The 21,564-nt window shown below is 36.5% G+C and overlaps 1 protein-coding gene across 2 annotated transcripts in view; it reads left to right on the top strand.

Annotated features, from left to right (window-relative positions):
- Positions 1 to 211: 211 nt before the first annotated feature.
- LOC150083227 (stAR-related lipid transfer protein 7, mitochondrial-like) overlaps positions 212 to 21,564 on the top strand; it is a 109,755-nt gene continuing 88,402 nt past the window's right edge. For both annotated transcript variants that reach the window (XM_090377123.1, XM_090377122.1), the window contains exon 1: positions 212 to 823. In XM_090377123.1, coding sequence (XP_090233249.1) covers positions 357 to 823 — 467 coding nt within the window. In that variant the 5' untranslated portion in view covers positions 212 to 356. The remainder of the gene's footprint in view (positions 824 to 21,564) is intronic.

Here is a 21,564-nt window from a genome sequence, read left to right as displayed (position 1 = left end):
GCAGAAAAAGTTGCTAACTAACATCTACAATCCCTTCTTATGTGTTGTGTCAGTTTGGGCTACCAAACCTTAATTTGCTCAACTTGTTAAAAAAAATTGATGCCAACTTGTGTAGATAAAGTGACCTCTACTGCTTGTAATTGGTTGTGGTAATCGGCCTTTTGCGAATGTGTAATTGTAAATAAAAATATATTACTTGCAGATTGAAAATTTTGGAAGCATAATTAATTATTACTGACATCCTTTTGATTCATATCTTTAACTGGCATAACTATTCATGATTATTAGAGGTGTACTTCTCAAAATTATTTTAGATATGTTTAGCGTAGCTTATCTGTTAGGAATCAATTGAAAGCATGGTTTCAGGTGTTGTATTTGCTAAGCTATTACTTCCTTTTCGATCATGGACTCCACACTGTGAGACGAAAATCTTTCAAGATTTCAGGAAAGTGCTTTTTGTCAATTGGAAACAGAACGGCTTATTTTCCGGTGATATTCACGTTCGTATTCTTCAAAAAAACCAAAATATTTTTCGGCGAGAGAAAGTATGGGAGACTTTTAAGACAAAATGTAGCGAAACATTGCTTCTCTTAGGCGAAATTCTTACAATGCAGTGTAATTTTTATGCTTTCCAAAGACTGCAGCGGATGTCGGAAATATGGAATTTATACACAAAACTATACAGTGACAAAAGTTTACGGTACGTAGTTTCACGATTGGTGAAGTCACTTCGTAAAGAAAGAAGAAAGCCACTGAACATTTTGCTTGCTGCTGCTATCTTTAGTTGGGAAAATGAGAAGATCACAGAAGCCGAAATGAAAGGGTAAATTCACAAAATTGAATATAATATTTTGAGTGAACAAATTAATTCTCTATGCTGATTTGGAATTCTTTATCAGAGAAAATGGTATATTAGTTTTTTTGTTTTATTATTGAAATGCCTGTTGAAATAGATTAAAATTTACACATTTTTCATTTCCAGTTGAGGATTTTCTTTACCAGTGCCATACTTTAAAACATTTTGGTACATGATACAAATATTAAATAATTGGGATGATTATAAATCATCAATGTACACAGAAATTTACAGTAATTCAAAGAATTCTTTGCTAACATTAGCACTAGAAGAAAGTGATGAGCCACATTGGATTACTAGATATGACTGGCATAACTATTCATGATCTGCTCAGGCTGCTGAATTGATTGATTGAATAAATATTTTGCAACTGCATTTGTATGTAAGTAATTTTTTAGGGATGGCCATAGCAGAGGTATACCAAGTTATAACTGGGAGCTAAATGTTATTGTGATAACTGAGAGGAAAGTGGAAGAGAAATTGTTGAAGCTGAAAGTGAATATATCATCTGATGGAATCCATTCAATTATAGGGAAAGAAGGTAAGTAAATGTTTAGTCATAATTATGAGAGCCTCCTTTGATTCAGGGAAGTTCCTCACAGATTGGAATGTGAAAATGTCTCTGGTATTCACAAAACGAGATCAGAGGTTGGAGTAAGTAATTAAAGACTTGTCAGTTTAACATCTTTTCCAAGGAAAATAAAGGAGTCAGTGGTTAAAGAGTAATGCAGGATCATATTGATAGGAATGCAGTTGTACCAGGTGTGGCAAAAAGTTCCCATACTGGTCATGTTTGATGAGTTTGAAAATAAACAGAGTGGTATGTTGTAGTTCAAACTTCCTCCAACAGATGGTGGTACAGAGATTGTCCAAGGTTGACAGGCTGCAAGTAACGACCAGTTTTATTAGTAGTGTTAATGGGCACTGGTGCACAACTGGGCACATTCTCCCTGCCTACTTAGTGGGTGGAGTGAAAGTGCTGTACGCTTTCACTCTACTTTGCTGTACTACCTCTTGATTGGTTCTCTTTGTTTACATTATTAAAGCATGAACACATAGGGGGCTGAAGTAAGAAAACATGTTTTTTTATTATTTTTTTTTGTATTATCAGGTATTTACATTTACAAGACAAGAAAATTTCAAAAAAAAAAAAAAAAAATTGCAGAGGTTGCAGTGAGAATTTTAGTATGATTTGCATCAACCAGCATTGACGATTGTGGAGTTTGTCTTCACGATCAAACACGCAACAATCAATAATTTTCAGTACTTTCCTATCTTTTCAGATATCTTCCTAAAGGAAGATATCTGAAAAAACAGAGATGGGTTTTTGGAGCATATGATCAGTGATAAGTGGGATTTGTATGCACGGTTGATAGGAAAGATCCCGAAACTGGTACCAGTAGTAGAAAGAATAGGTGTTGCTGGTAGCATAATAGTTTACGATGAATAGGCAGCATATTCGGGAATCCCAAATTTACTAAACAAAAATTATGTACATTAAACTGAACCACAGTTGCTACTTCCGAAATCCAGCCATCAGCTACCATGCTGACAATGTGAAAAATTATCGGAAAAGATTTAAATGTATCTTTAAAAAAACGAATGGAACAAGTGATGGTATCGCTACCAGCTTTTTTGATTGTTTTGTATGGAAGGAGCACCTTGGCACTACCTTCTGCGATGCATACAATAATATGGTTACATTATATGGTTACCCACATTAAATTATGTTAATGGGTATCATTGTGGAATATATTATTGTTTCTTTTTTGTTTTTAAATTTAAAATTAATTAGGATAATTTTGTATCATTGTATCATTGAATTTTTATTGTATTTAGTACCATTCTAATCATTCTATTTTTTGTTTACTTAAAAATTGTTTTGTTTTCTCAATAAATGTAAATAATTCAAATTGTCTGTGTGGATTCCTGATATGTTTGTGTTTCCTGTTTATTTCTTAAAATTAATATTAGAATTTCAATTAAAAGTCACCTGTAAACTTATAATGCACCAGGTCAGCATTTCTTCCTTCAAAATGCAGTGAGCTAAACACTTAGTGCATTTTTGGTCATCTTATGACCTTTGCTTTCTTCCGTATGCAGTGACTGAAGCAACCAGGTGCATTTTTGGTCATCGTAGAATGCAGTTAGCGAGCAAAGCTGTGGCACCTCCAATGATTCTAAGAAAGTAAACTAGTCACAACCAGATTCAACAATGGTGATTCAGGCAGAGCAAGTATGTCCAATAGTATCCTTTTACCCATTCCGTGTCACAATTTTTCAGTGGGGCAACAAAAGAATATTAAATTTTGCTTTAAACTGAGAAAATCTGCAACAGAAACATGAAATGTTAAAAACTTTATGATGATAAAATATTAAGTTGTACCAATGTATTTGAATGGTAAAGCGGTTTAAAGAGGGATGTGAGAATGTTCATGATGACTGAAGAAGTGGGCATCTGTCAACCTTTGAAAGTGAGAACAGAGTTGCAAAAGTTTTGGAAACTATGGCAAGAGATTGTCATTTGATCCTCAGAATGATGGCTTGTTGAGTTGAATACGAATAAAGAGATGATTTGTCAAATTCTGCATGAAGATTTAGGGAAAAGGAAGGTCTGTGCAAAATTTGTGCTGCACAGCCTAACGGATGAGCAGAAGCAATAAAGGATGTCATTGTGCAAAGAATTCATCTAGACTTGTCAAGACAATCCTAATTTCCTTGACTGTATTGTCACTAGAGATGTGTCGAGTGTTTCAGTATGACCCAGAGACGAAGTGTCATAGTATGCAGTGGATTTCAGAATCATTACCAAGGCTCAAAAAGTTTCATTTAGCAAAGTCCAGGAATCACAAGTTCACAAGGAATTTGTATTTGAAGTGTGGGGGGGGGGAGAGAGAGAGAGAGAGAGAGAGAGAGGAGGGTGCTACTATAGTGTGCAGTCTACCGTGTATACTGAACGCTATAGTGTGGGAATACGCTATAATGTGTGGTCCACCACCACTATAGCATGCGGTCTACCAGATGCTATAGTGTATGCTAAAAATATGATACATGAATAAATATGAATGGGTTAAACACACAAAATTATGTGCTAAATGATTTTAAATAAAGACTAAATATTAGCTTAAATGATATCCTTTATGAATTATACAGGTTAAATACAGGTATATTTAAATTAATGACTTATACTTTTTAATGATATACACTTTGAATATCATTTAAAAATGTCACAAATAAATCATCTGTATCTTTTCTTAGCACTTCAGAAGTGATCAAGGTGAGATTGAAAAGCTTACTGTTAATGCTGCTCATTTTCTTTAGAATACGTGTTTTGGAATCCAACTATGACCATTCAGTCGCTTGTGTGTTTGCTCCTGTCACTGGATCCACATAATTTTCTTGATGGTTCACCATAAAATTGCAGTAACCCATGACGTTTAGACTGCTAATGCAGGCCATTAATTGGAATGGATCACTGAACCAGGTTCACATTCCCTTTCAATGTTAGGGATCAAGATGCCTCAGTCATGCCGTTGCACATAAAAATATTGACAGTCAGGTCCTTGATTGAGACCAAAAACCAAAGGCCCATCAATTCTTGGTCCATAGTGCCTGTTGTTTTGTACAACTGCATTACTATCTTCGGAGAGAGGAGCTTGGTCGCCATTTAGCATTCTCCCATGATTATATTTCCGTCCACCAGCAAATTTTGTTTACTCAATCTGAATGGTGTTAAGCTCTGTGCCAACCATCTTACCTTGTGCATTGTGAGAAACATTGACTCCACACACTTCTCTGCACATGTTATACCAGTGAGTTATAGTATTGTAAGACTTTCCTGTTAGAGTAACTGCCGTATCCATTGGTATTTCAGTACGAAAAAGAACACCAGTTCTAAAATTTCGCACAAACTCAGATTGTAGTGTAATTTGTTGTTCATGTCCATTTAATGGAAGAATGCATTGCCTTTCCAGTCAGAACATGAAGTTTGGACCCTTTTATGTGGACAACGAAGTATAGGCCTATATTATCCACCTCTGTCACATTTTATTTTTTCTTGCATGACACTACCACATTGATGACAAGGCCCTACTTCTTGGGGTATGTCCAGAGGATGGTGTTCACATAGAAATTCAGCTGCAGTGTCTTCTGTAGAAATCTTTCAACAGCATTGCATAGGGTAAAATTTTTAGACTTCTTTTCTCAAACTTCAGGTTTCTTATTTTTAGTAGACCGCATGCTATAGTGTGTGGATGCCGCATCAAAAATCATTCAGCACATAACTTTGTTTTTATCATAATACTGCACTGCATAAAATTAGAGTAGCTAATTTTTTTTTTTTTTTTTTTTTATATAAACCCCAAACACGAGAGGTATCAGAACCTATAGTACTTAGTACCATGCTTGGTTGGAGGTTGAGAAGACGAAAGAAGATATTTGCTGACATTGGACTGGAACTTCTGTAGACTGTAATTTTCAGGAAATACGTATGAAGGAAGGTTGTTCCAGAAAACAGCAGTTGAATGAATAAACGAGGAAGATGAAAAGTTGGTTCTGTGAGTTTGAAGTTAGACAGTAATTCGATGTTGGCTGGTGGCGGCACATGTTCGGACTGTTTTGAAAGAGAGGGCAGGAATTATAGAAGCCAATTCAGAAGAACAGTGCCCATGGAAGTATCTGTAGAAGAGGCATGCAGCAGAAACAGTACGTCTATGGGACAGCGAGTGGAGAGACTCTGTTAGAGATGAATCATTAATTAACTTAACTGCCCTCTTTTGAATGGAATCAAGAAGCCTGAGAGAGGTTTTGGGGGCACCACCCCACATGTGGGAACAATATTCCATGAACAACAGTGCCCATGGAAGTGTCTGTAGAAGAGGCATGCAGCAGAAACAGTACATCTATGGGACAGCAAGTGGAGAGACTCTGTTAGAGATGAATCATTAATTAACTTAACTGCCCTCTTCTGAATGGAATCAAGAAGCCTGAGAGAGGTTTTGGGGACACCACCCCAGATGTGGGAACAATATTCTGGGGTGGGAACAATATTCCATGGTAGGGCAGATTTGCGATTTGTACAGAGTGAACAGCTGTTTGGAAGAAAAGTACCGCCGAGAGCGAAAGAGAAAACCAAGTTTTTTAGATGCAGAGGAAGCAATATTTGTAATGTGCTTGTGCCAAGAGAGATTAGAAGTCAGAATAATTCCCAAAAGAGATATCATTTTGCCTAGAAATCGGAGTGTCACCAAGGATAAGCATAGGAGCAGAAGAATCCTTTTTGCCAGATATAAGACAAGACTGAGTTTTAGAAGGATTGAAATCAACTAAGTTGTCTTTGCCCCAATGGAGAATTACCTGGAGATCGGCATTTAAGGAATTGGTAGCAGATTTTCGAAAAGTTGAAGCTGTTGAGCAGGGCACGGTTTCTCAAAATGGAAAGTAGAATGTAATGTGCTATCATCGGCAAAACTATAGATAGGATTTCCAGTCAATGGAAGGTCATTATTATACAAGAGGAAAAGAGTAGGGGAAAGAACTGAACCTTGGGGGACACCGGAATTAGTGGAGAAGTTAGAAGACAGAGAGCCATCTACCATCACCCTCAGTGAGCGATCACTGGATAACCAATTACAAAAAACAGTAGGCAAACCATAAGACGGAAGCTTGTTTAGAAGACCTTTATGCCAAACATGATCGAAATCCTTTGAGATGTTGAGAGCAACTGCTTGAGTTTCACCAAACTTTTCCATTGAATTAGTCCATAAATGGGTAACTTAAGCCAGAATATCACCAGTGGATTGACACTGGCAGAATCCATGCTGGTGATCATAGATCAGACGGAAAGTTTCTAGGTAGTTTAAGAGTTGACGGTCAATTGATTTCTCCATTACTTTAGAAAGAGTAGAAGTAACTGCAATGGGACGATAATTGGATGGGAGGGATTTGTCACCCTTTTTAGGAAATGGCTGGATATGAGCAAATTTCTAAACAGAAGGGAAAACATCTTCGGAATAAGAAAGTGAAAAAAGAGCAAAGAACAGGAGTAAGTTCAGGAGCACAGGTTTTGGGAACAAGTGGAGAAATACCATCAGGACCAGGAGCTTTCTTAGCATCAGATTCGTCAAAATCTTTCTGACATCCTTTTGACGGAAGACCGCAGGAGGCATTGAATGGAGCATGTTGGGATTGGTGGGAGGTGTTTTACCAAGATCATTAATACATGAGTTGGAAGAAAAATGGGATGCTAGCAGGTCAGCTTTATCCTTGGCTGAAGTTGACAACAAAACCATCTGGTTTTGACAGAGGTGGGAGCAGAGATGGGGAAAACTTGCGGCCAATAGCTTTGGCAAGAGACCAGAATGCTCGGCTACCATTAGGACAAGAAACAAGTTTTCTACTCTTATCTGGTCGAAAACTCTAGTTTGGACTGATTAATAATTGCATTACAATTGTTGTGAGCTTTGGTGTAGGCAGAAAACGAAACTGAAGAATTAGAAACAAGCCAATTACGATATGCAGCTTTCTTCTATTGAACAGCCTTAGCACATTTATTGGAAAACCAAGGTTTAGATAAAGGACGAGATTTTAAAATGGAGTGTGGGATAAAGGATTCCATTCCTGCAAGAATAATCTCACTGACTCGATCTGAGCAAATGTTGACATCAGAAGTTTTGAAACAGTAATCCGACCAAGTAAAATAAGAAAAGAAATCTCGCAAGTCATCCCATTTTGTATTCTTGTAATGCCAAACAATACGAGGTTGGGAAGAACCATGAGATAAAGGCTCCATTGGAGAAGAGACAATCACCAAGTTGTGATCTGTGGTGCCTATAGGATCTCTCACTTCGGCCGTGTACTTAGAAGGGTTGTTTGTGAGAAAAAGATCAATTGTGTTGGCTGTATGGTTAGGATTGTCCGGAATTCTTGTAGGTAAATGAACAATCTGTGTATGGTCATTAGTAATTGCAAAAGCCTCAACATCTCGACCAGCCAGAAAACGGAAGCCGGCTGGAGTTATGAACATTAAAATCATCAAGGAAAATGACTTCGCTGTTAGGAAAGTTGGACTGGAGAAAGTCAAATTGCAAAGAGAGGAAGTCAAAGAGCTCCAAGTGATTAGTGGAGTTGGGAGAACGGTAGAGACAACAGATGAATTTGACACAATGTGGTAGAGAGATTTTAAGCCAGAGAAGATCTAAAAGAGGAGATTCCAAATTACCAATTCTCTGGCAGGGTACATCGGCCGGATGTATGCACAAGTACCACCTTTGAGGTGAAAGGAATCATACAGCGAATAATTTGGGCAACTGAGATGAACAGTACTTGAATCAACTGATAACTGAGATTCTGTCAGAAAAAGTACATGGGGTTTGGCAGACTGCAAGTGGAAATGGACATTGTTCAGATTAGAATTGAGACCATGTATATTTGTGAAATGAATTAGGAAGTGTTTGGTAGGTTTAGATCTTTTCGCAGATAAGCTTACTCTATTAGTTTGACAATTCATGGTGTATTCAATAGTGAGAAAAAGTGGGTGGGACATGCTGTATGAAGTAATGAAATTTTTGGATATGGCATACACATGGTAAGAATATACCCAGATCCTTGACATAACGTGTCTCGACAATGCTCCCCGCATACACACTACTCGGACTCCCTCCAGCCACTATCTGACAGAGTAGAAGTAGAAGATTATATACTAGCTGATTCGGATGCCTCCTAAAGAGTTAACGATAGGTTTGGTCCGGTGTATTAACTAGCGGCCAGCCTGCGAACACCGTTTTAGTGCTGTACCCTCGAAGTGTAAGGAAGATTGGATCTCGCCATGATGTTCATCATAACCTCAAAAGTCATCAATCATACTGCATGATGGAAGAGATGGGCAAGGGTTGACCGGAACTTAGCTCTGGAGACTAAACATGGGTTCCACCACTTCAAGCCTCCAATAAGCAAAGTGGTGGTATTGCACCGGTTGATGAAAGTCATCTACCACCTAGTACTGCCTGGTAACACAGCTGGGTGGTCTCCCACCATATGCTTGTGCATGGAGGTTATACCCAGGATTACTAACAGTCCCACCATCGTGAAGGTGCAAGCAGAGGATTTGGCTTCACAGACCATCCGGACTTAGCCGAAATTGGGTCCACTTGACTTGGGTATCACCCGAATATCATATTTAGCATATGATATTCATATTTATCATAGCTAATATTTAGTCTTTATTAAAAATCGTTTAGCACATAAATTTGCATTTTTATCATATTCATATTTATTCATATAGCATATTTTTAGCATCCAATATAACTTCCGGTAGACCACATGCTGTAGTGCCAGTAATGTATTCTCACATTGTAGCATCTGGTAGACACCGTAGACCGCACACTATAGTAGCACCGAGAAGAGTCTGTGTTGCATTATACATACAGGTGCTTTAAATACTTTGGAAGTATATTTCCCAGGTGAGATGGTAATTTTGAAAGAAAGGCAGATGGTTCTTGTTGCACGACAGTGCCCCCGCCCATTCATCATTTGTTGTGAAGGCATTTCTGACAAAACATGGCATTGTATACAGATAAACCATACACCCTACTTTCCCCATCTAACACCAGAGAACTTCATCTTTTTCAAGGTGAAAATTGCCATCAAAGGAAAGAGATTTCAGGATTTGAGGACATAAAAAGAAAAACGTAACTGCTTATCATCTGAACATCATCTCTTTGGACACATTCGCTGACTCTTTTCAGAAACTTTTAGAAGCGTGTGATAAGTGTATTCAATCAGGTGGTGATTTTTTTGAATAAAAATAAAACCATTTTTGAGCTCCTTCACTTCGTGCACTTTTTATTGCACCAACCTGGAATTTCGTTCCTACTCATTGTAAATAAATGATATAATAATACCTCTCAGTGAAATCATATCACATTGCTCATTGAGGGATACCTTACCAGCTTATAATGCCTTTGGTGTGGTATGAGATCCTTGAGTGGCTGTGGAGGAACCAACTTGTTTTGATCAGCAGAGTAACACCACCCATAGTCCAAAAGTGATGGGAAACTATAGTGGTGAGGTCAGAAGAGACTCTTCCACAATTGTGGTTGAGTGTAGGACTAATATTCCAATCTTGGGAAAACTTAGATATTTTTGACATCTAAAAAAACGTTTGACGTTGACCTTTTATTATTTTTTTAGATGTCAAAACATCTAAAAAAAATAATAAAAGGTCAACGTCAAACATACACGTGTGTGTACAATGGGTGTATGTAAGAAAGGTTTGCATACTATTATATACCAGGTACATAATGAGTTTCTGCCGCTCTACTCTGAGACTGATAGTGTCACTGATAATGTCACAGCGGCAGCCGTTAAAAGTGTCTTTACTGCGGGAACTCATTATGAAACTGGTACAGTAAAATAAATAAAAAAAGTATTGCTGCATTATTTTTATTGAAAAAATAATTTCAGTACAATGAAATACAATGAATGGAATTTTTCATTGTACTAATGTATAATGAAATAATTTGTATAAAATATATTATAATAACACTAAAATTATTGGTCTATGGTAACTGAAATAAGATATATAATTTTGACACTCAAATGATTTTAATTCCTGAGTGAATACTCCATAAATTGTCATTCCATTATGTGTACTATTTACTCAAGTATTTGACTTAATATCTAAATTGAAGACCTCTTTCATAAATTTACAAAACTTCTTTCGAGCCTTAGAATTTAATTCTAGATTGAAATCACCAGCGAGAACTATAGGTATACGATCCAGTGACTCTTCCAATTTTGCACCTTCAGTGGAATGCAGCATCAAATTCTTGTTTATGAATTTTTGAATTACATCTAATGACATCCCTGGAGTGATGTATATGGCAAAGATGAAAATATATACACTATTGAATTTGCATAAAGATCCACAAATGTCTCCAATTTCATCTGATACTGCTGTCGCATTACTGCTATTATGTTGTGCAAAGATATATGGTGTACTGATGATAGTTGAACCTTCACATTGATATATCGCAACACCACCACTACGAACATCCGACCTTTTAAATTGAGTCACACATTGGAATGATTTAAGTAATATATGTTCATTGTTATCCAACCATGTTTCACTTAATATCAGTATTTTGGATTGCTGTTAGATTGTGTCCATTTCAATATCTCGAACACGGGCCCATAAACTTTCTACGTTCACTGATGACAGATATACCACTTTGTATGAAATCTTGCAGTTCATCCTGTAGAGACGGTAGCTTATTATTTTTCAAGCAGTCTAGTTCAGCACAAAGTTTTATATTACTAGTAGCTTTGCCATGGTGAAATGTGAAGTCGTGGAGATTTGTAATATATAAACCTTGCAATGAGGTCACTCGAGATAATGCTACTCATTGCAACAAGTTGCTGTTGATGATCTTTCTCATAATTATATACAACTTTGCTAAGGTCCCTCCTTGAGATTTATGTATGGTCAAAGCACAAGCAGATACTAAAGGAAATTGTGTACTTCTACATGTTAATTTCCTATTGTTCTTGAATGGAATCGTAGTTAATCGTTTTATAATAGGTATGAATTGACTAGGTAAATATTTATCTTTCACATATTGTTTATAACGAGATTGAAGGTTATGGAGGTTTTTGACTCAGGAAATTTCATCCATACTCGTTTAACTTTTTCGTCGTCCTCAAATTTGAAATATATTAAAGTACTGATTGCACTGTTTACCAATCGACCACATCTATATTTGTAGTAATCATGTATGGTTTTCCTTTCAGTAATGGTAGAATGTATGGAAGTTGCAGTATGTACTGGAACTTAGGAACAAGTTTGAGCTTCTGCAGACTGCTCAGTACAAAGATATCGATGAGGAATATTACAACTTTCTGAAAGTGATAAAGCCCAAGAAACCTATAGGGAAAAATAAATCCAAAGAAGAAAAAATTAGTCAAGAAACACTTGTCATGATGAACCGAAGACGACAAATGAAGAGCAAGAAAAACACTGACAGGGAGAAAATTGAGTATACTGAGTTATGCAAAGCCATTAGAAAGAGACTCAGAGAGGACATATAAGAAGATTTAACACAAGAAAAGTAGAACAAGCATTAAGGGAAAACAAGGATTTAAATCAGCAGCCATGAGCAGTAATACAGAAAGACAAATGATACTGAAACTGAAGAATAGTGATGGTGTACTTGTAAACAGCAGAGAAGGCATAATTCAAATAGCAGAAGACTACTATAGAGAATTATACAAGGAGCGATGCCAGCAGTGGGGAAGATGGATTGCAAAGTACAAAAACACATATGACATACCCGATATTCTTCCTGATGAGGTAGAACATGCATTGAAGAAAATGAAGAATCGGAAAGCCCCGGGGGAAGATGAAGTTACTGTATGTAGAGTTGTTAAAATTGGGAGGAAGAGACATAACACAAAAACTGGCAAGGCTCTTCACAAAGTGCATTAAAAAAGGTGTGACGCCTAAGCAGTGGAATAATGCAATCATAGTTTTGCTGCAGAAAGGAGATAAATCAGAAATTGGAAATTATAGACCAATTAGCTTGTTAACCCACATCTTCAAGTTGTTCACAAGGGTCATTACTAACAGATTAGAAAGAATACTTGATGAGAATCAACCAAAAGAGCAAGCTGGCTTTAGGACAGGATTCTCAACTATGGATCACCTTCATGTAATATCACAGCTAACGGAGAAAGCAAATGAATATAAAACACCATTATGCCTGGCATTTGTGGATTATGAAAAGGCATTTGACTCCATAGCATAAGGCAATGTTTCGGGCACTGGAAAGACAAGGCATAGATACCCCATATATTTTGATTTTGAAGAAAATATGAGAGTGCTACCTCCTTTATTAGACTAGACAAAGACAGTAGGAAATTTAAAATTGAGAAAGGAGTTCGACAAGGAGACACAATATCTCCGAAGCTGTTTACTGCTGCCCTTGAGGAAGCTTTCAGAAGATTAGACTGGTCCCAGAAAGGAGTCAATGTGAACGGAGAGTACCTAAACCATTTACGATTTGCAGATGACATTGTGGTCATAAGCCATGATCCCAAAGAATTAGAGGAAAATCTTAATCAGTTATGCACAGTTAGTAAGGATTTCGGACTAAAGATGAATATGGCTAAAACAAAAGTAATGATGAACAAGTATGCCACAGAAAGGGAAATAATGATTGAAGGAGCAGTAATTGAAAAGGTGAAGTCATATACTTATCTGGGACAAGTTATTAGCTGTAATAATGATAAATGGCTGGAAGTCAAGAGAAGAATAAATTTTGGATGGATAGCATTCAGGAAATATAGTCACATACTGAAGAGCAATATCCCAGTTTGTCTGAAACTTAAAATAATGAACCAATGTATACTCCCCACCATGCCTTATGGAAGTGAAACTTGGGCACTCACCAAAAGAATGGAAGAGAAGCTGAGAACTACACAGCGAAGAATGGAACGAATTATATTGGGAATCAGACCGTTATATAAGAAGAGAAACGCATGGATTAGGCAGCAAACTCAAGTAAAGGACATTCTTATCAAAACTAAAGAACTAAAATGGTCTTGGGCAGGACATATAGCTCGAAGACATGATGACAGATGGACTAAGAAAATAACATAATGGTACCCAAGAGGAGCTAGAAGAAAACCTGGAAGACAGGCGGAGATGTACAAAGGGTACTAGGAAAGTTTTGCAATATGACGCAACAATGAATCACAGGAAGCTGCTTGTTGCTGCATGTTGAGACATGTTCGTACGTGCATAGTAGCCGCCGCGCCAAGTCAATGGGCTCAGTTATTCATTAGTAGTGAGAGTGTAAAGTGCTTGCGATGGCATCGTGGTCACGAAATGAGATAAGGACAGTTTTGCGGTATAATTTCGTGCGTGGTTTAACCATAGACCAGTGCTTAGAAGAAATGACTCTTGCACTAGATGATGATTGTCCACATCGTACAACGATATTCAGGTGGTATAGAGAATTCCAAAGGGGAAATTTCACTCTGGAGGATTCTGAGAGACTGGGAAGGCCAGTTACGGAGGAAAACGTTACTGCTGTGAGGAAAATGCTTGACGAAAACAGGCGAGTGACCTACCAACAGATAGAGGATACTTTGGGCCTAAATGCACCAGCAATTCTTTCGATTCTGCAAGATCATTTGCACGTGAAGAAACTTTGTTCTCTCTGGGTGCCGCATCAACTGACTGAAGAGCAGATGACATGACGTGTGACTTGGTGCCGGGAGATGTTAAAAAAGTTTGATAAGGGACAATCTCGGTATGTGAACAACATCGTGACAGGTGACGAGACTTGGCTGTACTATTACGATCTGCCGACCAAGGCTCAAAACAAAGTTTGGGTCTTTGATGACGACGACACACCCGTAATTGTCAGAAAATCCCGATCTGTAAAGAAGAAAATGATAGCTGTATTTTTCAAATCGAGTGGAATTGTGGAACGTGTCGTTTTGGACACGCAGAAGACAGTCACAGCTAAGTGGTATACTGAACAATGCCTGCCTAAGGTCATTGGATCTATGAAGAACCTGCGGCCAAAGTCAAGAATGGACACCTGGAACCTCCATCACGATAATGCTCCAGCTCACCGCGCCAAAGCCTGCACCGAATATTTGACCACGACAGGACTGAAACTTCTCGAGCACCCTCCCTACAATCCAGACCTTGCTCCCTGCGACTTTGCACTGTTTCCGCATGTGAAAATGAAGCTAAAAGGGAGGCGGTTTTCCAGTGATGAGGACCTTCTACGAGCTTGGGACAACGAGTGTGCTTTACTCCCTAGTGAAACTTGGCAGAACTGGTTTAAAGATTGGTTTCGGAGGATGGAGAGGTGTATTGAATGTAGAGGAAATTACTTTGAAAAAATTAAATAAACAAAGCTGTATTGCAAAACTTTTCTAGTACCCTTTGTATAGATGAAATTCATGGGTTTTTGCGTAGTAAATGGATGGCCAGTGCTCAAAACAGAAGGAACTGGAAAGTTGCTGGAGAGGCCTTCATCCTGCAGTGGATTGAAAATGGCTGATGATGATGATGATGCATGGAAGTTCTGCAGTTTCAGTCACTGACATTTTATGAATTTTATTTCACATACTTGCTAATTGTTCTTCAGAATGATATCCTTGGTATTAAACTTGTGCAACCACTTCATGGGTTTCATCTGCAACTAAAGCATTTTTATTATAGGCATTTACATCACTATTTCTTAAAAATAGTCAAATCCCTTGTGGACGCAAAAACTAGTAGCATCTTCTTTGGTCACAAATTTTGATTCTATAATTTTAAGTTCATCTGGTAATAATGCTTCTCCATTGCCTATTTTTGTAAGAATTTTAGAAAATGTACTATCAGACTGTCAAACAACTTGTGCTAATTCATGAAATTGTAGTGAATGTCATAATTCTGGAGCAATCAGTGAGTTCTTCAGGGGTTTATATATAGGTGTAGCATGCACTGGAGGCAATTGCTGTAAATCTCCAATGAATTATATATTCATACCTCCAAATGCTATTTCACAAACACCAGTTATCTGCTTTAAACGCATATCTATAATCAATAATAGTTCTGCACTAATCATACTAACTTCATCAACGTAGCTAAGTGGTCAGGAGTGAGGTGTATAGCACGCGTTCCTTGATTGGACCGGGGTTCAAGCCTGTGTCTACTAAATACGATAAATATTTGTATTGACGATTTATTGTAAACTCTACTAATTTGGTTGTCGTGCCGGAGTATAAACAGAATTATTATTATTATTTTAAATTAGAATAGTATGTACATGTTGAAATGCAGTTCTATATTGTTGAAGAATTTCATTACTAAGTTGAAGATTATTTGATAGACATATACAGAAAGCAGAATGCACTGTTGTACCATCAATTGCCACAGCAGCAATTGCTGCTGTGGCAATTGATGGTACAATTGCTCTTGAAGACATGGACATTGCGTATTTTAATAAATACCAAGCTGCCTCTTCTGAACTCATCTCCACAGAATTCAATACATCTGCACTTAATGCTCATGTTAGATCAGTTATATCCATATCAGGATATTGCCCATGGAGGCACAAGTTATATGTGCATTGTAAATATGTGATACATTACAAAAGCGATTATACATTTCCATCAATAATTTAAGAGTAAATATTTTTCCACAGCCAGCAGGTCTAGTGAGAAATACTTGTATCGGTTCATGTATCTGATTATCAATTTGACGATAGATAGCTTCAAATAATAATGCATGTTCTTTATTAGTACTACTTATCAAACGACAGTATTCTTCAGATGGTAAGACATTTTCTAGCTTCCTAACGACAGATGATAATTTATCCCTCATCGCCATTCTCATCTCCTCATCAATAGTTTTCTTGTCAGTAAAGGAATCATCAGTTTCTTTTGATTTAAGAAATTCTTCATTTTTTTTTCTACCGCTAGTCCACTTTTATCATTCTCATCAAGTCCGATACAAAGTTGCCTACAAATTGCTAGCATCTTTTCAATATCAATATCAGATTCAAACTCTTTTCTTCTCAAGGTGATTATCTCTTTGTTGGTTTCATAAAGTTCAAAATATTTAGTTTCATTCAAAATTTCATTCTCCTCATTGATAAATGGTATATGTAAAGTTACCATTTTGCATATATATTCATGAAGATGTATTATAATTCCGATACCAAATTATTTTAGGAAATTGTCTTTTCACCCATCCCCCATTTCCTTTTTGATAATGAGCAATAAATTGTAAAGGGTTATATCTTTTAATGTTTTGCTCCGTTTTTCATATTTATCAAAAATACTATCTTTCCATATATCCAAAGGCTCACTATCAACTTGTTGTTCATCCAGTGCAGCTATTGATTTACGTAATTTCTGATGCTCATGTGGCCATATCATTGACGCGTATTCAATCGCTCTTGAAGATATGGACATTGGGTATTGTAATAAATATCAAGCCGCTAATTCAATACATCTACACTTAATGCTCGTGTTAGATCAGTTATATCCATATCAGGATATTCTTCTTGTAGTTCTATAATTTTCTGTTGCAGGTTGCTTATTCCTCTGTTAGTTTTATTAGCATTACTTGAGGCATATGATGCAATAAAGCAAGCTTATACAGCATCAGCCAAAAAAAAAAAAAAAAACCCACCCTTCCCATTTCACCCATCCGGTCACTCCAAATGGTTGTTTAATTCAGCCTTAAATTTATTTAAGATACCAACTTCCACAACAACAGATGGAAGTCTGTTCCAGCAATCAACTACCCGTTGGCTAAAGGCAAATTTCCGCACATCTATTCTACAACTGTCTTTCCTCAATTTAATCTATGCCTCCTCAGGTTCGTAGTCTGAGCAAGCAGAAGTATCCCGTCTGCAATTTTGCAACATTGAATCCCGTCCGGAAGTATCCCGTCTGCAACATTGACGGGATACTTCTGCTCAAACCATTCAAGCCTGAGGTAAATTGTTAATTGTCTATGATAAATTGTTAATCCGAATTAGACTTGAGCACTCCTAAAATCCAAGGATTGTAATTATTCATAAATTTCTCTTCTATCTTGTGTTTAAGAAAAGCATGTGGTTGTTTGATACCAGCCCTCGAAATATTTAGATATTCTTCTTCTGATTGGCATTGATTTGATTTAAAGAATTCTTCGAAATTAACATGATTATCCAATCAGAACTAGAAAAAAATTTGAAGCCAGTGGATAGGTGAAATTAGAAGTTTTTTTTTTTTTTGGCTGATGGTACATAAGCTTGCTTTCTTGCATCATGTGCCTTTACTAATGCTAATGAGTCGTGCGTTTTATGATAAGCTGATCTTCGATTGTCATCTGTGGCCATTGGTATCAATATATGAGTTTGTGACATTGGCCAAAAAGGTGCTTCAAGTCAACATTTGCATCGGTTTGTATTATTATAATAGGTAAAAGTATATTTATGTTGCTGTAAATTTGAATAAGCTGAAGTTTTCTCTATAGAGCATAATGCGTCTATCAATTGGATTGCTTTTTTTCATCCCTCCTTTTTCTTCTGACGAACAATGCACAGGGTGCATTGTTCGTCCATAATAATATATGTGCATGTGGATTTCCTCGATGTTGAAATTCAGTGCATTTAAAGAAATTCACAACATAATTCCCAAAAAGGCTATAAGTTTTCGATTTTAAAATTGAGTATACTCTCAACAATTTTATTAAAGTATATGGCACACGTTATGGGGTCTTCATTTATTAATCTAGCCCTTTCCGTGTAAGGTAGATCCAAAACTTTGTTAGTTGTAATTTCTCATTTATATCTGAATTTGTATAACATACATAGTAATACAGGCTAAGTTGGTTCAATTAGGAAATCCTACAACATTGTAGGATTTTCTAATTGATGAATCATGGCAAACACATATCGTTTACGTTGACTCCAATAATATGCTGAATTGGGAATTGATTTTATAAAATGCCAAGTTAGACTCTAATGACTTGTTTATAAATTCTTTCGATTCCGATATAGAACGAGTAATGTTAGCTGTTATTCCTACTAATTTAAATGCAATTTGCAAATTTTCTGCAGTATGCATTTGCATAATTTTCATTGCCATATATAGCAAATGTTGTGGAGTTACTCCACGATGATCAGATCTACGAATTTCCAATGCCATCATAAAAGGAGTAATTTTCAATCCAATTTTAAATTTTCATGCACGTCCAAAATATATAGCTGGAAAAGAAAGTTCTTCTGCATGTATATCAAATATGAAACTTGTTGGAGATGATTTCTGACCCGGTGCTAATACATAAATATTTATCTTCAGACCATAATAATGTTTGTTGTTGAATTAACAATAGTTCATCATCATTGTTGACAGGTTTTACAATTTCATCTGAATGTTCCTGTTCACTATCATCATTTGTCCCCAAGAAATCGTCACTCAATTTTATGCCGTAGAATTTATACAAAGGTGAATTTATCAAATACCTTAACCATATTTTCACTATTTTCTTCTGCACACATCCTTGTAGATATGATGATTTATATATGAGTCTTTGTTTTATATGTATATTAATGGCATAATCGTCATCTAATTCTCTAGGTAATTGATGAACCATCGTATTTACGTTAACTGGTACATTTATTACTTGTCCAACGATTACATATTGTCCATGTTCATATGTAAACAACGAATTTTCATAAAGAATAATCCTAGTGATATCAAACGTTCAGTTACAACATCCATTGGAGGCAAATCAGTAGGATATGTTGGATATATAAATCTATTTGACGTGGCTATAGTTGGTATCCGTCCCTCTTTTAATGAAGTATGACATGTATTACATGTCATGAAAGTACTCATTTCTTGTAAAGGAAATTCATTTTGAAGTAATTCATATGAAGTTGTTGGAAATGGTTTCAAATCTAATTGAAACCATAAACAATCACAAATATTACAACTAAATCCAAATGGGTTTTTGTACGCTAGTTTTTCAAACTCACTCGCTGTCAGCTTGTGTAAACACTATAGGGATTTATTTTCATGCACAATATTCCTTCACTCATTCTGCTGGAGTTTTATGTTCCTGGTAAGTATCAGGCATAGTAGAACTCTGTGGTTGAATTTCATTATGATTCGGAATAGTTTGAATTTCTAATTTCCTTTTCTTCCGTTCACGGCTAGTTTTTCAGTTAATTCTTTCTAGCCTACTTACCCATATTACAAAAAATGTTACCTGTTTTCCTAATAGTGGAGTTCTCCAATAAATGATTTTTCTGGACCAGAGCAGTCTGTTGGCTTTTTATTGTACAAGTAAATCATAAGATTTGTAGAAGCAAGTACAGGTAACCCTCATATAACACAGTAGTTAGGTTCCTCTAAAATTCCGTGTTGTGCGAAACTGTGTTATACGGGACTAAGAAAAAGTACAAAAAGGGGGGGGGTAACATTCCAAAAGCTAACAAAAATACACTATTTTGTTAATAAAATGTTAGAAAAGCTAACAAAAATACACTATTTCATGAACAAAATTTTAAAAAATTAACAAATCTTTTGAATTTTTGGCTCCTTTCATTCAAGAATCTGCATTTAAGAAATTGCTCTGATTCTAATTGCTCGGTTAACTAAAAAGCCTTCCTGTATGCTTTTTAGCGTAAAATTTGGTAGTTCAGAATTTTCTTTTGCACTTGTCATCCTCTGAAGTTATTTGATTTGCCTCTCCTCGGATGTGATTTCCACCAAATCTGCTTCACCAGCCTCTTTTTCTACCAGTAATTCTTGAATGTCTTCAGTAATCATGTATATATATTTTTTTATTATTTTTTTAGGAGCATCGGCAACTAAGGCCATGTTGCTCTGCATATATTGTCTATAAATTTTGTATCCCGAGGTCAATTTTCTGTTTTGCTGGACGAAAAAACCATTGAATGCTACCCTCGCCTGAGCCCGACTAACTCAGCCACTTTGTGAAAAAGACCCATAAAAATTCCTACCATCATTGATGGGATTCGAAATCAGGTATTTTCCGCCCAGTTTCGGGAGGAGGGCGATTCTATCAACTGTGCTATCCACAAGGGCTTCAGTAGTCACATCATCAAAACCTTTCCCTCCTATCGACGTAGCAAGTTCTACTATCGCACCGATTCCGTTTTCTGCTGGTTCGACCATATTTCTTGAATGAACTGACTCTAGCCATACATATTTCAACATGCATTTAACGTTGACGGTTTTACTTTGAGCGATAAAGCTATGATTCTGATACAGTCCAAAATTGAGAAATGTTTCCATGCCTCCATTACTTCAATAGATTTGGAATAAATTTTTTCCAAAATCTATTGCAACGATTTTGTGATGTAATGAGTTTTAAAGGCGGATATAATGGCTTGATCTAATGGCTGAATGAAAGAAATTGTATTAACCTAGTACAACTGTAGAAACAACTTCAACATTTGGTTGACTTAAAATCTTTTGGCCTGGCTATCCAATAGTAATAAAACTTTGAAATCTAGATTTTTCCACAAGTTCAACAAGCACAAATGCAATAGCACAGAACATAACAAGGGGATTTCCCAACTAAATAAAATACAGGGATTTCTCAATATTTTTTGACTAGCGGGTCAACAGCGGGGATTCAAAAAGAGTGGAAATGTTGAAAAATTATATCTAACATAATAGAAATGACATCTAGCATAAGCTCAAAAATACCCTGTTATTTGAGTTTTGCCGAAATTTTCTAACCATGTTAGATTGAAACCGTGTTCTGTGAGGTTTGCTGAAATTCTCTAACCATGTTAGATTGAAACCGTGTTGTGTGAGGTTTGCTGAAATTCTCTAACCATGTTGTGTGAGGATTACCACAATTTATCAATCGTGTTAGAGTGAAACTATGTTATAGAAGTACCGTGTTATCCAGGGGCTCACATCTGGTGAGTTTGGGCTTGGCACACCCAGGATCCTGAGCTGGATATCATCATTTTTCTCTCTCTCTCTCTCAGGGTAACTCGGGATTTTTTTTTTTTTTTTTTTTTTGCTGGTGCAGCATAAGCCTCAGGCTTCCTTGCACCATATAGCTAATAATAATAATATGGGGGTTCCCTGTAGTCACTTTATTAAATTATTAAAGCACAACCTGGTAAAGCATTTTAGAATTTTTCTTTAATTTCAAGAAATATATA

This window comes from Mastigoproctus giganteus, chromosome 7, assembly GCF_048544385.1.
Source record: "Mastigoproctus giganteus isolate SK-2022 chromosome 7, ASM4854438v1, whole genome shotgun sequence".
NCBI lineage: Eukaryota > Metazoa > Arthropoda > Arachnida > Uropygi > Thelyphonidae > Mastigoproctus > Mastigoproctus giganteus.
Note: the sequence above shows the minus strand (reverse complement) of the source record. Positions and strands in the feature narration are given on the sequence as shown.